Genomic DNA, 14,729 nt, shown 5'->3' on the forward strand with positions numbered 1-14,729 from the left:
AAGATTACTGATTACTCCCAAAAGATACCTTGTGCCTCTTTGCAGCCCAGCCCTTCCCCTTTACTCCTGGCTTTATACAATTACTGATCTGTTTTATGTCAGTATACATTAGTTTACATTTTCTGTAATGTTATATAAATAGCGTCCTACAATACGTATTCTTTGTTTCTAGCTTCTTTCACTCAGTGTGATTTTGAGGTTCATCCATGCTGTATGTGTACCCATAGTTCATTCCTTCGATTCCATTTTAATCCATTGTATGGATATGCCACGTTTGTTTATCCATTCACTTGTTGACAGATATTTGAGTTTAAGGTTCTTATGAATAAAGCTATGAATGTTACTTTATGGCTTTGTGTTAATATATGTTTTAACTTTTCTTGAGTCACTAAAGAATTTAACAAGTGAGATATGATATTTATAAATAAAAAGATAAACGTGGCGACAGTGTGAAGGATTGACTAGAGAGTAGAGAAACAGAAGAAGGAGCCTAATCTGAAAGAACTGAAGAATGGAGATAAGAGGACAAACTCCAAAAATGATTTAGAGACAAAATTAGTAGGACTTGTGAACAGTGACAAGAAGCACACATGAAGCATGGGGCCAATGACTGTAATTTAAGTGACTATTAACTGAGAAAGGAAATATAGGTCTTAAAAGAAAATACTGAGTTTATTTAGCAACGTACGTGTTGTGTTCAATTTGTTCGCTAGGTATCCAAAGTAGATAAGACCATTAGGTATATTGAGTACAGTCATCCCTCCATATCCATGGGTTCTGCATACATGGATTCAACGAACAGTGGATCAAAAATATTTTTTAAAAAATTTTCTAGAAAGTTTCAAAAAGCAAAACTTGAATTTGTCACACACTGGCAACTATTTATAGAGCATTTACATTGTATTAGGTATTATAAGTAATCTAGAAAGGATTTAAAGTATGGTAGAATGTGCATAGGTTATACGCAAGTACTGTGTCATTTTATATAAGACACTTGGGCATCCTCAGATTTTGGTATCCACAATGGGGTCCTGGAACCAATCCCCTGTGGATACTGAGGGATGACTATACTCTGGTGCTCAAGAGAGTATAGAGAAAGATGGGGGTGCTGTCAGCATGTAAGAGAACTGGAAGCCACAGGAGCAAACAAGAACCTCAAGAAGCAGGACATAGAGTGAGAAGAGGGTGAAAAGAGGGCTCAATGTATGACCCTGAGGGTGCAGTGACTTGTAAGAAAAGAAGGAGAAGGAAAATTCAGTGAAGACACTGAGAAAGAGTGGCCAGGATAATAAGAGACACCACCGGGATAGAGTAATGGTGTGTGCACAGAATTTTGTTAAAATTTCTTAGCAACCCTTATAATGTTTATCTACCTTGGAGCAGGGTTGAGGTTAGTAACGAATATAAATGATTAATGACATTATGTGCTGCTGTTTCTGGTACTCAGTGATGCTACTGTTGATTTTAATATTTCCTGAGTTGAACTTACACATCCATCATCAATAGTGATAATGGCCTCAGCTAAACAGTTTCCACTTGTGTCTGGAAGTCCCTGTGGCTTAGTAATGTGCCAGACTATTTAGGGCCCAGGCCCTTGTCTCTAACTTCTCTATTACTGACATTACTAATTTTTATTTTTGCCTTCTTTGTTCTTAACTACTTTATGACAGGAATATAATTTAATACGTGTTCAACTCTCCAAATTCTCTGAATTGTGTTGAATTTAGCAATAGATACTCATTAATTGATTAACCATATTTATTTTACTGAGGGTCTGAAATTTATTCGTTGAAGAATTTGGCAATAATATGTGTCAAGTGTTGTGTTCTGGCTTTCATTAAACATCGACAACTTTCCCCTCAGTGGTCATAACCAATTTCCTAATTGTAAAATATTGTAAAATACAGTGGTTCTGTTGAACTTTCTACAGAATTTGGTACTATGTATACAAGAAAGAACACAAGTATGGTTGGCAGACAGGCCTTAAAGGCTGGTTATTCTACTTACCAGCTATGACAACCTGAATAGGTTAATGTCTGTGTTCTCACATATTAAATAAGGTTAATAATATTTTGGATTGTTATAAGGAATAACTGAGATAATATATACAAAGCCCCTAGCACAAATCTTGGTATATAATAGGAACTTGGTAATATTGTTACTTTATCTTACTTTTTCATCAAAATTCTGTTTCTATGCACACACCATTGTTGTGTCTCATTATCACGGCCACTCTTTCTCAACATCTTTACTAAATTTTCCTTCTCTTCCCCTCTCTTCTTACAAGTCACTGAACCCTCAGGGTCATATACTGAGCCCTCTTCTCACTCTATGTCCTGCTTCTTGAGGTTCTTGTTTGCTCCTGTGGCTTCAAGTTCTCCTACATGCTGACAGCACCCCCATCTTTCTCTATTCTCTCTTGAGCATCAGAGTACAGTTGTCCCTTCGTATCCACAGGGATTGGTTCCAGGATCCCACTGTGGATGCCAGAATCCAAGGATGCTCAAGCCTTTTACATAAAATGGTGTAGTATTTGCACATAACATATGCACATTCTCTCACATACTTTAAATCTTCTCTAGATTACTGAAAATACCTAATACAATGTAAATGCTATGTAATAGTTGTAAATACAATGATCAGATTAGCTAAGCAGACATCACAAGTTTATTTGTTGCTTAGATCACTCTTTCTTCCCAATTCTGTCAATGTGAAACACACCTGCAAGACTGCTGGGGAGCTAGTCCAGGCAGCTACTGACCTACCTCACCAATCATAACAATAGAGAGTTCACTTGCAAAAACAGACACATACTCAGAAACTGGTACAAAACACAACTTCATTATTACTATTTCTACACCTACTTGTGTGCAAAAGGGCAGTTATACCAAGGATTTATTCAGAAAGAGCAAATATATCAATATATCAACACTCTATTTAAGAATCCAAGGTCAACCATGCTTCTCAGAATACATTTTAACTTCTGGAGACCAGAAATAGACCAAATTGTATAATGCTTACTTCTGAATAGTAATTCATTTTTCCTATTTCATTTCCAACTTTATACTTCCTCAAATATTTTACAACACGTGTACTACTTTTCAATTAGGGTGAAAGTTATTAAAATCCACATATGCATTGCACATACTCATCTCTTATCCTATGTGCTGGTAAGCTAGCAGACAAAATTATTCATGTATTTATTATACAGTAATTTATAAAGGCCTATTGTGACAGGTCCTATACTAGGAAGGATGAAACACATTTGAAAACAGCACAGTTGCTAACCTTAAGAAGTTAAAATCTAGTGGTGAGGGATGTGGCAGAATGGACAAATTAAGTAAAATAAGTGACATTAGTCCATATAGAGCATAATGGACCACAAAGGAAAGAATTCTTGCTGGGGGAATGATATTAGAAAATACTTCTTAAAAAAAAAATTATACTGCAAATACTCAACAGTCAAAAATGTTGATTCTTTGTCCTTGACCATAAGAAAATAGATAACAGCTCCTTCTACTGTCTTCCTCTACCCTCCTTCATATTGCATTTATGTACAAAATCCACCAAGTATTTTTTCTTCAAAGAAATAAATCTGGATCTAAAAAGAAATACATACAATTTATTAGCTAACCAATCTACATAATACTAATCATTTATCTCCATTTGGTATCCGATTGTGTGGTTCCATCTTCCATAGAAAACAGCAATCAATAATCATCAAAAATATATGACCATGTCTATCTGTCAAGGCCATGGGGAGGGTCCTGTGCCAGCCTGGCACCTTTCTTCTGTGGCTCCTGGGATGCTCACTGCTTTTGGCCTGGGCCTAGATCCTCAGAAAGCCAGAGTCCTCTGCTGGGTGGACAGCTGCCCTGAGGGCTCCACGAAGCTCCTGTGAGCCCAGCCCAGGCCTGGCCCTAGAAGTCCAAGCCTTTGCACCAGGCAGGGAGCTGCATCAGATTATGAGGGCCTGCCCATATAAATTTATAACCTAGTCCTAAAGCCTTATTAACTACTAAATCTTATTGACTTCTCTTAAAATCAATACCCTAAGGTATCAGGAACACAAGGATAGAAACAGGCTTCCACTCTGAAATGTACTTGATGTGTCCTCACGCAAAACTCTTACCATATAACAGTTAAAGGGCACCCAATATAGAGATTGGGATGATGAAGGCATTCAGTCATATGGTAATAGCGATAATTACAAGAAATTTAGACCCAAATTAGATTTATTCACTCAATATTCACTTATTTTCATAATGAAGAGTTGATTCACAAAGCCAACAACATAAACTTTTTAAACAACTTTTAAATTACAGCTTATATAAATGAGGATTATTATTTTTTATGTTTTTTAAACAATTCCAGCTCTATTGAGTATAATTGACAAATAAAATTGTAAGATGTTTAAAATGTGCAACGTGATGAAAACAAGCTGTCCCTTTTTACAGATGAAAACTAGGCCTACTTATTCCAAAGATGAGAAGATATGCAGCTTGCATTTATTGGGGATATTATTTTCTTTGAAAAATGCCTCAGTTACCAGTATTATTCTGTTAATGAGTTCCTGCCTGTTGAGAAAAAAATGAACTGCTGAATTCAAAATGTTTTTCATCTGAAAGGCATTCTAACATTTTTAATATGAACCATTCATTAAAGAAGCACACTTGCATTATAGCTCTGAGTGGCGATACTTGGACTTATGGCAGCATGACATTATTAAATAAGAAACATTTGTGAATGTCAATGATATTCTGGGGACTGGATAACTAAACAAGAAATTTATGTGGCCAGTAAAGCACTAGATGATTTTTCCTTAAACTTCTAATTCTTCACTTTAGTAGAATTAGACCAGTCCAGGTTAGTAAAAATAACCACAGAAATGAATATTCTTTTATATGAAATAATTCTGAAAGTAACACTGAGAATTTCCAAGTGATATATTCAGGCGTCTGACTAAAATTTTTGTTTGACTTGTTATTGTTTTTCTTAGCATCATCAATATAAAATATTTCCAAAATGGGAAACGATCACCATCTGGAGTTCTTCCATTAAACAGTGAGCTCATGACAGGTCACTAATTTGTATCATTACTGTTTCCCTTTGTGAACTTTCTCAGTTAAATAGGGAAAAATTTGTTAAGGCTGGAAATTAAATGACAAAGAAACTGCAGAAAATCATAATCATTTGTCATTTATTTCCATTTTAAAACGAATGTGTATTCTTTTACTTTTGAGTCTCCATCTGAGTTGCAACAGTATGACACTCCTAGTTTGTAATAAATCAGTCGTTTGCTACAGAGAGTGTGGTGTGTTCCAACCTCAATGGACTTAGAGATTGCTGGTCATCCTAGACCAAATTCAACCTGAAATGAAACTGAACAGAAGTCTAGAACTACAATTATTTATTATTTTTCCTTTAGTTTCCCAAGAATATTCATCTTGCTAACAAGAAAAGTAACATTTTGAGGACTTCTGTGAAACTCTAACAACAACATACATAAATAAATAAAGGATTAAATTGTTCATCTTTGCTGGAAGAATAAAGAATCAAGAAGTATTCATTTCTAAACAAACAAGTTTGGTAGAAGGTGTTTAATCTGTTTAAAAGCTGCTTTCTGAACTCATTTTCTATGCTCTTAAGAAAACTTCCTTTGATTAGAGATAACTTTTAAAATGCAACTTATATAAATGGGGATTATTATATTTTACATGTTTTTTAATTATTCCAGCTTTATTGAGGAATAACTGACAGGTAAAATTGTAAGATACTTAAAATGTTTAACATGATGATCCATATTATTGTGAAAGGATTCTGACTTAACACATCTATCACCTCACATATTTAACTTTTTTCTTTCTTTCTTTTCATTTTGGTAAGAATATTTAAATCCTACTCTCAAAGCAAACTTCAACTTTACAATACAGTATTATCAACTATAGCCACCATGTTATATATTAAATTCTCTGACCTTATTCATATTATAACTGAAAGTTTGCACCCTTTTGCCAACCTGTCCCTGTTTCCCACATCACCCACCCTTTGGCAGCCACCTTTCCACTCTCTGTTTCTATGAGTTCATCTTAAAAAAACCTTTGTTTTTTAGATTCCACATATAAGTGATACCATGCAGTACTTGTTGTCTTTATCTGGCTTATTTCATTTAGCATTTAGCACGCCTTCCAAGTTCATCCATGTTGTTGCAAAATGTCAGGATTTCCTTCTTTTTCTAAGGCTGAATAATATTCCATTATGTACATATATCATACTTTCTTTATCCATTCATCTATCAACAATACTTAGGTTGTTTCCATACCTTGGTTATTCTGAATAAAGCTGCAATGAACATGAGAGTACAGATATCTTTCAGAGATAATGATTTCACTTCCTTTGTATATATGCCCAGAAGCGGGATGGCTGGATCATATGGTAGTTATATATTTAATTTCTTGAGATACCTCCATACTGTTTTTCCTAGTGGCTGTCCAACTTACATTCCCATCAACACTGTAAAAGGTTTCCCTATTCTCCACATCCTTGCCAGCATTTGTTATCTTTTGTCTTTTTGATAATAGACATCCTAACAGGTGTGAAGTAATATTTCATAGTGGTTTTGGTTTGTATTTCTCTGATAATTAGTTATTTTGGGTACCTTTTCACATACCTACTCACCATTCATGTGTCTTCTTTGCAAAAATGTCTATTCAGGTCCTTTGCCCATTTTTTAAATTGAGTTACTTGGGTTTTTTTCTTTTCTTTTCTTTTTTTTTTTTTTTTTTTTTGGTTATTGAGTTGTCTGAGTTCCTTGTATATTTTGGATGTTAACCCCTTATCATACATGCAGTTTGCATATATTTTTTCCCATTTCATAGAATGCCTTTTTATTTTCTTGATGGTTTCTGAAGCTGTACAGAGCTTTTTAGTTTTATGTAGTCCCACTTGTTTATTTTTGCTTTTGTTGCCTTTGCTTTTAGTGTCAAGTCCAAAAAATCATTGCCAAGACCAATGTCTAGGAGTTTATCCCCTATGTTTTCATAGTAATTTAAAAGTTTCAGATCTTACATTCAGGCCTTTAACCCATTTTGAGTTGATTTTTATCTATGGTGTGAGACAGGGATCCGGTTTCACTCTTTTGTATGTGGCTAACTGGTTTTCCCATCACCATTTATTGAAGAGACTATTCTTTGCCCACTGTATATTCTTGGCTCCTTTGTCAAAAATTAATTGACCATATATGCATGGGTTTATTTCTGGGCTCTGTATTCTGTTCCACTGATCCATGTGTCTATTTTTATGTCAATACCATACTGTTTTGATTACTATAGCTTTGTAATATAGTTTGCCTCCATCTTTGTTCTTTCTCAAGATTGCTTTGGATATTGGGGATTTTTTGTGGTTCCATAAAAATTTTAGGAGTTTTTTTTTATTACTTCTATAAAAAATGTCACTGGAATTTTGATAGGATTGCACTGAATCTATAAATTGCTTTGAGTAGTATGGTCATTTTAACAATATTACCTTTCCAATTGAGCACTGAATGTTAAGTACATTAACACTGTTGTGCAATTGGCTTTGCATTTTTAAATTATTACATAGGAATATTGATCAGAAAAGTGTACAGAAGCAGAATGACTACTTACGGAACCCAAAAGATATCTAAGTAAGAAACGATGAAGGTCTAAAGTAAGACAGTGGTTATGATGATGACAAGGAAAAGGCAGATTTGTGATACAAGAAAAGATCAACAGATTTTGGTGGCATGTGGCTGAGAAAGAAATCCAGAATGCTCTCAAGTTTTTGGCTTGGTCACTTGATGGAGAGCAATGACGTTAATTTTATAAGAAATACACAAATTTGGGGAGGAATATGATGAGTACTATTTTGGACATTAAGCCTTACGTGTCTTTGGTCATTCAATGAGAGTTGTCCAGTAGACAGTTGAGTATGGAGCTCAAAAAAAAAAGATATAATTGGGTGGTAACTGAAGCCATAAGAAGAGATGGGGTCAAACGGCAAGGAAGTGTAGACTAAAAGAGGGTGAAAAATGAACCACGAGGAACTATAACATTATAAATTGGGTAGAGAAAGAAGGGTCTTGAAAGAAAGCTAAGGACAGAAAAACAGAAGGAAAACTAGGAGGGGAGGATATCACAGAAGACAAGGTCAAAGAAGAAAAGTTTACAAGTTCCCAAAGATTGGGAGTGAAAAAGAATAAAATGTGTCCACTGGATTTAGTTGTTACTGACCTTAAGAAGAGAAGTTGTAATGCATTGCTGTTGATGGGAACTAAGTTGAAGCAGCATAATAGAATGGGCAAGGAGAAAGAAAATAAATATATATAAATATTCCAAAAAGATCTGTTGTAGAGAGATGGTGCAATTGCTAGAAGAGAATGTAGGATTAAGGAGGGATACATAATGTTTAGTATTACAAGTTCACAAAACATAGTGGTGGCACCACCATGAAAATCAGAATTTGAAATAACATTTCCGAGTTCAGTCTTACTTCTACTAACATACAGAAATGCTATCCAGGTCAAGAATGACACGACCATAAGAAAATGTATGTAGCTTCATAATCTCTAAAAGTATGAGTATCCTCCAAAAAGTAAAACAAAATGAGAAAACTTACTTTTACCTCAATAATTGTACTCTCAGAAGAAAAACTTTTTTAAAAGTTTCTAACTTTCCTTTAAAAACATGTCCAAAATTAACCTTATTATAATTACTATAGAAGCTGTGATTTATGGTCAAAAGAATATATGATTTTAAATGTGATCAAGGAAGCTAATAAAGTCCATTATTAAAAAAAGAAAACAGGAAAAGAGAAGACCTGAGTTAAAATACTCAGCTTTACAACATACCAAATAACAAAATCTTGTACAAATCTCAACTCTTATACGCATAGTTTCTTCATAAAATAAAGATGGTAATCTAGTTCATAGGGTTGTGTGAGGCAACTAGTATAACATATGGAAAAGTGCTCAAATAATCATAGAGCAATACAAATATTTCCTCATTAACCTCCTTTATGTTCTCATTTCTCTGTATTTGTCACTAACATCACCCAGCTTCAAAATGTACAAGTGACCTTAGACTCTCCACCCTCTGTGGGTGCTCACCTGGAGCCAGACAGACATTGAGACTAGAAAGACTCCCCATATCTAGTCACTAGGTATGGCAAATTAGGCATTTCACTGCGTTAGTACTAGTTCAGATCCTCTCAGCTCTCCCTAGAATAACAGCAATGGAGCCATCACTGCTCTCTCTACCTCTAATTTCTTCTCCCTCCAGTTGATCCAACTAACAGATTTATCTTCCTAAAAGCAATCCCTTCACACTTCGCTATCAGCCAAATACATTTCTCTCTCTAATCTACACTTATTTACATAAATCCTTTATGTATCTTCTATTTAGACTGAATGTACTAATTTCCTATCCTACTCTTCTTTCCATTTGCAATTTTCTACCAATCCTCTAGCCCCAATCTCCACTAAATGAATTCCTACTCATTCTTCACACACCATGAAGCCTTGCCTGATCCCTCTGATCAGAGGTGATCTCTTCTGCCTTTCACCCCTTTATACCTCTTACTCTGTACACTTCTTGAGGCATTTTACATATGTCATTTATATATATATATAAAATAACAACAAACTCTGTTTGATTCTGTTGGCATCCACAGGCACCCAGTATAGTGTCTTACATTCAATCATCAAAAAAGTACATGAGAATTCAGTCATTTCTATAGATCCTACAATGACAAAAGTAAAAGGATGACTAATTTATTTAGCAATATTAAAGTTATACTTTATAAAATTAGCCTTTGATGACTGTATCAGTCAAAGTACAAGTAGAAAAAAAAAAAGCACTCTGAGAATTTAAAGAAAGGTACAGGGAATTAATTACACAGGTTACAGAACTGAGAAGCCAAACAGAGCATTGCGAGAGAACCCAGGAACCAGCAATAGCAGAAAACAGTTACTATCCCTAGGCTGAAGGGACAAGGGAGGACTTTTCCAGAGCCCAGGAACCAAGTACCTGGTGGAAGCTGGAACCTCAGTGGGCCTGTCCAATAAGAGCTAAGCAAGAGGCAAGCCAGCCATAGCACAAAATCCACCTAGGCAGAGAAAAAGGGAAGAACCAGGGTTTCTCACTTCCTTCTGACCTTAATCTCCCCAGTGGCTCCTATCTAAGGGAATGCCAGCTACTGGGAGCTCTGGAATCTAAGCCCACTAAGTCCCCTTGGAATACCAAGCAGGGTCTGGAAGGAGCAAAAAAAACAGATATGAAGGCAGAGGCCCAGGACCTGTACAATGACCTTAACAGTATGTAATCATTTAAGAAAATGTTTTTAAAAAGAAAAAAACTACTTATGAAAGTAAAATGTCTAAAAATCAGCAAGAGACAAATCCCAACACACTATTTTTTTTCACTCAGTAGATTATTCAACAAATAATCGAGTTCCTACATGCTCTGCACTACAGATAAAACATTATACAGACATCATCTTTACCTTAATGACCTTACTGTCTAGCAAAGGCTTGCTAGAATAATCAACCTTAATAAATAAGACATAGTAATATAACATAAACTTTGGTGGTTTCCAGCATCACCATATAAATGGTTAAGAACGGTGGGCTACCAGCTCTATTTGAAATGTTCTTTTCTTTTGATTCTCTTAGATACTAATCCCGAAATTGAGAGAAGCAACTTTAACTGACTATACCCAAAATAGAAATTTAGGAGGAATGGTCTTTAAGATGATCAATTTCAACTACAGAATACTTTGCCAGAAGTCAGGAATAGAAAGAGAATCCATGTTTATATATGCTAATTAATAAACACCATGTAGGTCACTCAGCAAACAGGAGTTGTCTCATTTTTACATAAAGTTTGGTAACAATCCTGGGAAAGAAAACTCACGGTGCCAGCTTTAAAAATGAAGCAAGTGCTTTGATTTACATAAGGTTCACCAAATAAATCATTATCAGGAAAAGGACTCAGGTCTCCCAACATTCCGTTATGTTTTCTTTTCATTAAGAAAATGAAAATAAAAGCTTTGATCAGTAATAACATAATCATTATGTTACAAAAAACCCAGTTCCTCCTGTGTTTCTCCTTTACTCTCACACTACTACCACACTCACAACACTTCTGACACCAATGTCAGGGGAGGGTTGTCCCACATCAAGCAATTCTGCAACACCTGTGGAGTGTCCTACAATTTAACTCAACTCTGACACTATCTGCCTGGAAATAGCATTAGATCCCACAGGTTAAGGGCTCAGTCCTACAAGACTGCCCCCACACCTCCTTCAGATGCCAATCTCAAGTAGTAGGTCCCCAGGTTACTCACAATTTCTGTCCCATTTGGCTACAAATCGGAGGTCCCCATGAACATTTTGAACATTCTGAATTTTGAACCAGGTGAATGCATTGCCTATTCAATAAATAAACAAGATTAAGAGCAACTTCAACAGCAAAATCCTCTGAATCTTTTTGCCCTTAGCAAATTTGGCAGGAAACTGATTTCCAAACCAAGTTAATTTTTTCCCCTCTTTAAGAGAGAGAAAAATTCAAGGGAAAAATTCCAATTAGCCTTGGTCTACATATTATTGCCTGAAGTGCTGTTACAACTATAGAGTCACTAGGTTTAAAACTCTAACAGAATGTTGTCACATAAACATATGGAATTACACAAAGGAGAAGCAAATACTGAAGACCAGTTACATTCTTAACTCTTCTTTGCCCTTGATAAACTCAAAAAAAAAAAAAAAAAAGCCACCAACAGACATACCATTATAGTTTCAAGGCAGAGACCGTAGTTTTCAGAATTCTTTTAAGGTTAACCCGCCAATGGTCTGCACATGGTTAGGCTAATTAAGTCAAAGCACAGATCTATTTGCCAATTTTTCTTGGTAGATCATCTTTTAGTTATTCATTTTAGCAACCCTGAGGAAAAAGAATGCTGACCACCAGCCAAACAGGGTTTCTCTCAAACCATACTGGAATACTATATAAATGTAGAGTTAAATAATTAAAGATTTTTTTCAATGTTATTAGTCATCAATACACCAGAATTCTCTAATTAATGAATATTAGCTCCATAACTGCATCAGAAAAGAATGCATAAATAAAAAATAAATGCAAAAATAAAATAATAAAGGTCTTCATTCAGAAGATCTTTGATATCAAGAGTTGGGACATCAAGGCCCAGTCCTATGAGGGGAGTAGTTAGAATACTGCCCCTCATGCTACCTGCTCACCCTTGGGAGAAAAAACTTAAACAGCTACCACCATTCTTGATTTTCTCTCTCCTTCCAGCTTCATCCCTGCATCTAGATAATGAAGTACTGCAACAACAGACTTAGTAAAGTATATTATCCTGGTTCTAGCTGCCAAACATTAAATATTGCATAGAATAGGGATAGGATGAGAATGAGAGTTAAACAAAACATGGAAACAGTCTTTTATAAGTCTTCTTTCCATACATACATCCAAGAAATTGGTGGTGTGATTTTCTAGTTTCAGGGTCAGTATCAGCTGTAGGGCAGATATGGAAATAAACCTTAAGATCAGCAATGGTTTCAGAATCTATAAACATCAATGTTTATTTAGTTTCCCTGAACTCTCTGCAATCGAAGGCCCTTGGAAATCATAAAACTGGAGAACCTAATCAGAACCAGTATCCCAAACCTGTCAAGGTCTTTCTAGACCGAGTATTGACTAAGATGACACGCAGTTACAATTAAAGAGACTGCAATGCTATCGGGGACATGTTGATTAAGCTGAATTATATATTTCTTAGTTCAAGTCTTTGATATTCTGAGGTCAATTACAGAAAACCAAAATTTTTTGATGCATTTGATGAAAAACGGAATTTTAATGTTGCTTTGAAGCATTTTGTATTTTGCCAGAATTGCAGACGTTAACATTTTAATAGTGTTAATTTCTGCACATAATTCATCAGAGTAACTTGAAATTAACACAGAAAATACTGGATAAAAAAGACAGTCAAGAAGAGGGGTAAGAGTGGCAGAGCAAAAATAGTAATAAATTATAACATGAACCAAAAGAAACCTGGAAAGAATATTAAAAAGCAATGTAAGCCACCATCTCTGCCCTCAACAAGCTTACACGTAGCTGTAGAAAAAGATATATGAATAACACAAAACAGTAAATGAAAAGAACAAAACAAAAAATCTTATAAAAACAAAACAGCAAAACATCGTTGCAAATACCAACCAAGGGTGCATAAGACGTGAAAAGAAAAGATTTGGGACAAGAGAAGGCTTACTAATTTTTAATAAAAGGTATTTTTTAATTTTAAAAATTATTAGATGATTTATAAAAGTAAGAAATATTCCTAACTGTTGAGTTCCTAAGATAGAAATAGTATCTTACCAGGTATATATTTTTGATAATCACTAACTATGGGTCATTAGCCAAGATCCCTAATTTCTCTAGATCTCAGGTCCGTCATTGGTAAATAAGAAGTTTAGACTTGGTGTGTCTATTATCCTGATACTGAGCAGCTGAACTAATAAATATGGTTGTGCATAAAGTTAGGATGATGGAATAACAGATGATCTGAGAATACAGAATGTAACTTGGTCCTGCTGTGTTGAATCAAATAAATAAACCAAATAAATCAAATAAATAAATAAATGAAACACGGCTTCATTTTTCCAAAGCAGGTTATCAAAGAAATCAGTACAAATAAATGCTAGGAAAGATATTTAATTCTCAAATACCAGAAAGCTACAACACTATCAATGTACACACAATCTAAAAATCTTAGTTTTTTAAAAGTCTACATAGAAGCACAAAGATTGGGCTATTTCTACTTGATGATTTTAGTTTATTGCTACTATTGGGTTGGCCAAAAAGTTCCTTCAGTTTTAAAGTAAAACTAAAAGACACATCTTTCATTTTTGCCAAGAACTTTATTGAACAACGTATTCACCCTTTTGTTTTACTACCTTCTGCCTTTTTTTTTTTTTTTTTTTTGCGGTACACAGGCCTCTCACCGTTGTGGCCTCTTCCGTTGCGGAGCACAGGCTCTGGACGCGCAGGCTCAGCGGCCATGGCTCACAGGCCCAGCCGCTCCGTGGCATTTGGGATCTTCTCGGACCGGGGCACGAACCTGTGTCCCCTGCATCGGCAGGCGGACTCTCAACCATTGTGCCACCAGGGAAGCCCCTTCTGCCATTTTTCAGGCAACTTCATAATTCCATCTTCCCAAAACTTTTTATCTTTTTGAGCGAAGAACTGTTCCAGGTGCCTTTTACAGTCTTCCAGGGAACTGAAATTTTTTCCATTAAGAGAATTTTGTAAAGACAGAAATAAACGGAAATCCAAAGTGCAATGTCTGGTAAATACAGCAGATGACTCAGAACTTCCCAGCCAAGCTGTAACAGTTTTTGCCTGGTCATCAAAGAAACATGCAGTCTTGCGTTATCTTGATGGAAGATTATGTGTTTTCTGTTGACTAGTTCTGGACACTTTTCATCGAGTGCTGCTTTCAGTTGGTCTAACTGGGAGCAGTGCTTGTTGGAATTAATCGTTTGGTTTGCCAGAAGGAGCTCATAATAGAGGACTCCCTTCCAATTCCACCATATACACAACATCACCTTCTTTGGATGAAGACCAGCCTTTGGGTGTGGTTGGTGGTGGTTCATTTCGCTTGCCCCACCATCTCTTTTGTTCCACATTATACAG

General features: G+C 35.5%; 1 protein-coding gene across 8 annotated transcripts in view; it reads right to left on the minus strand.

The window, feature by feature from the left end:
- The window catches only part of DPH6 (diphthamine biosynthesis 6), a 443,212-nt gene that overhangs the window by 341,415 nt on the left and 87,068 nt on the right, over positions 1-14,729 (minus strand). Inside the window, exon 1 of one of the 8 annotated variants that reach the window (XM_079914298.1) lies at positions 3,461-3,610. The exons of the other annotated variants lie outside the window; for them this stretch is intronic. Within the exon in view, the coding sequence (XP_079770424.1) occupies positions 3,461-3,493 (33 nt within the window). The 5' untranslated portion in view covers positions 3,494-3,610. Of the gene's footprint in view, positions 1-3,460; positions 3,611-14,729 lie in introns of those variants that run through there. 8 annotated transcript variants of the gene reach the window in all.

The sequence above is a fragment of the Stenella coeruleoalba genome, assembly GCF_951394435.1.
Source record: "Stenella coeruleoalba genome assembly, chromosome: 2".
Lineage (NCBI taxonomy): Eukaryota > Metazoa > Chordata > Mammalia > Artiodactyla > Delphinidae > Stenella > Stenella coeruleoalba.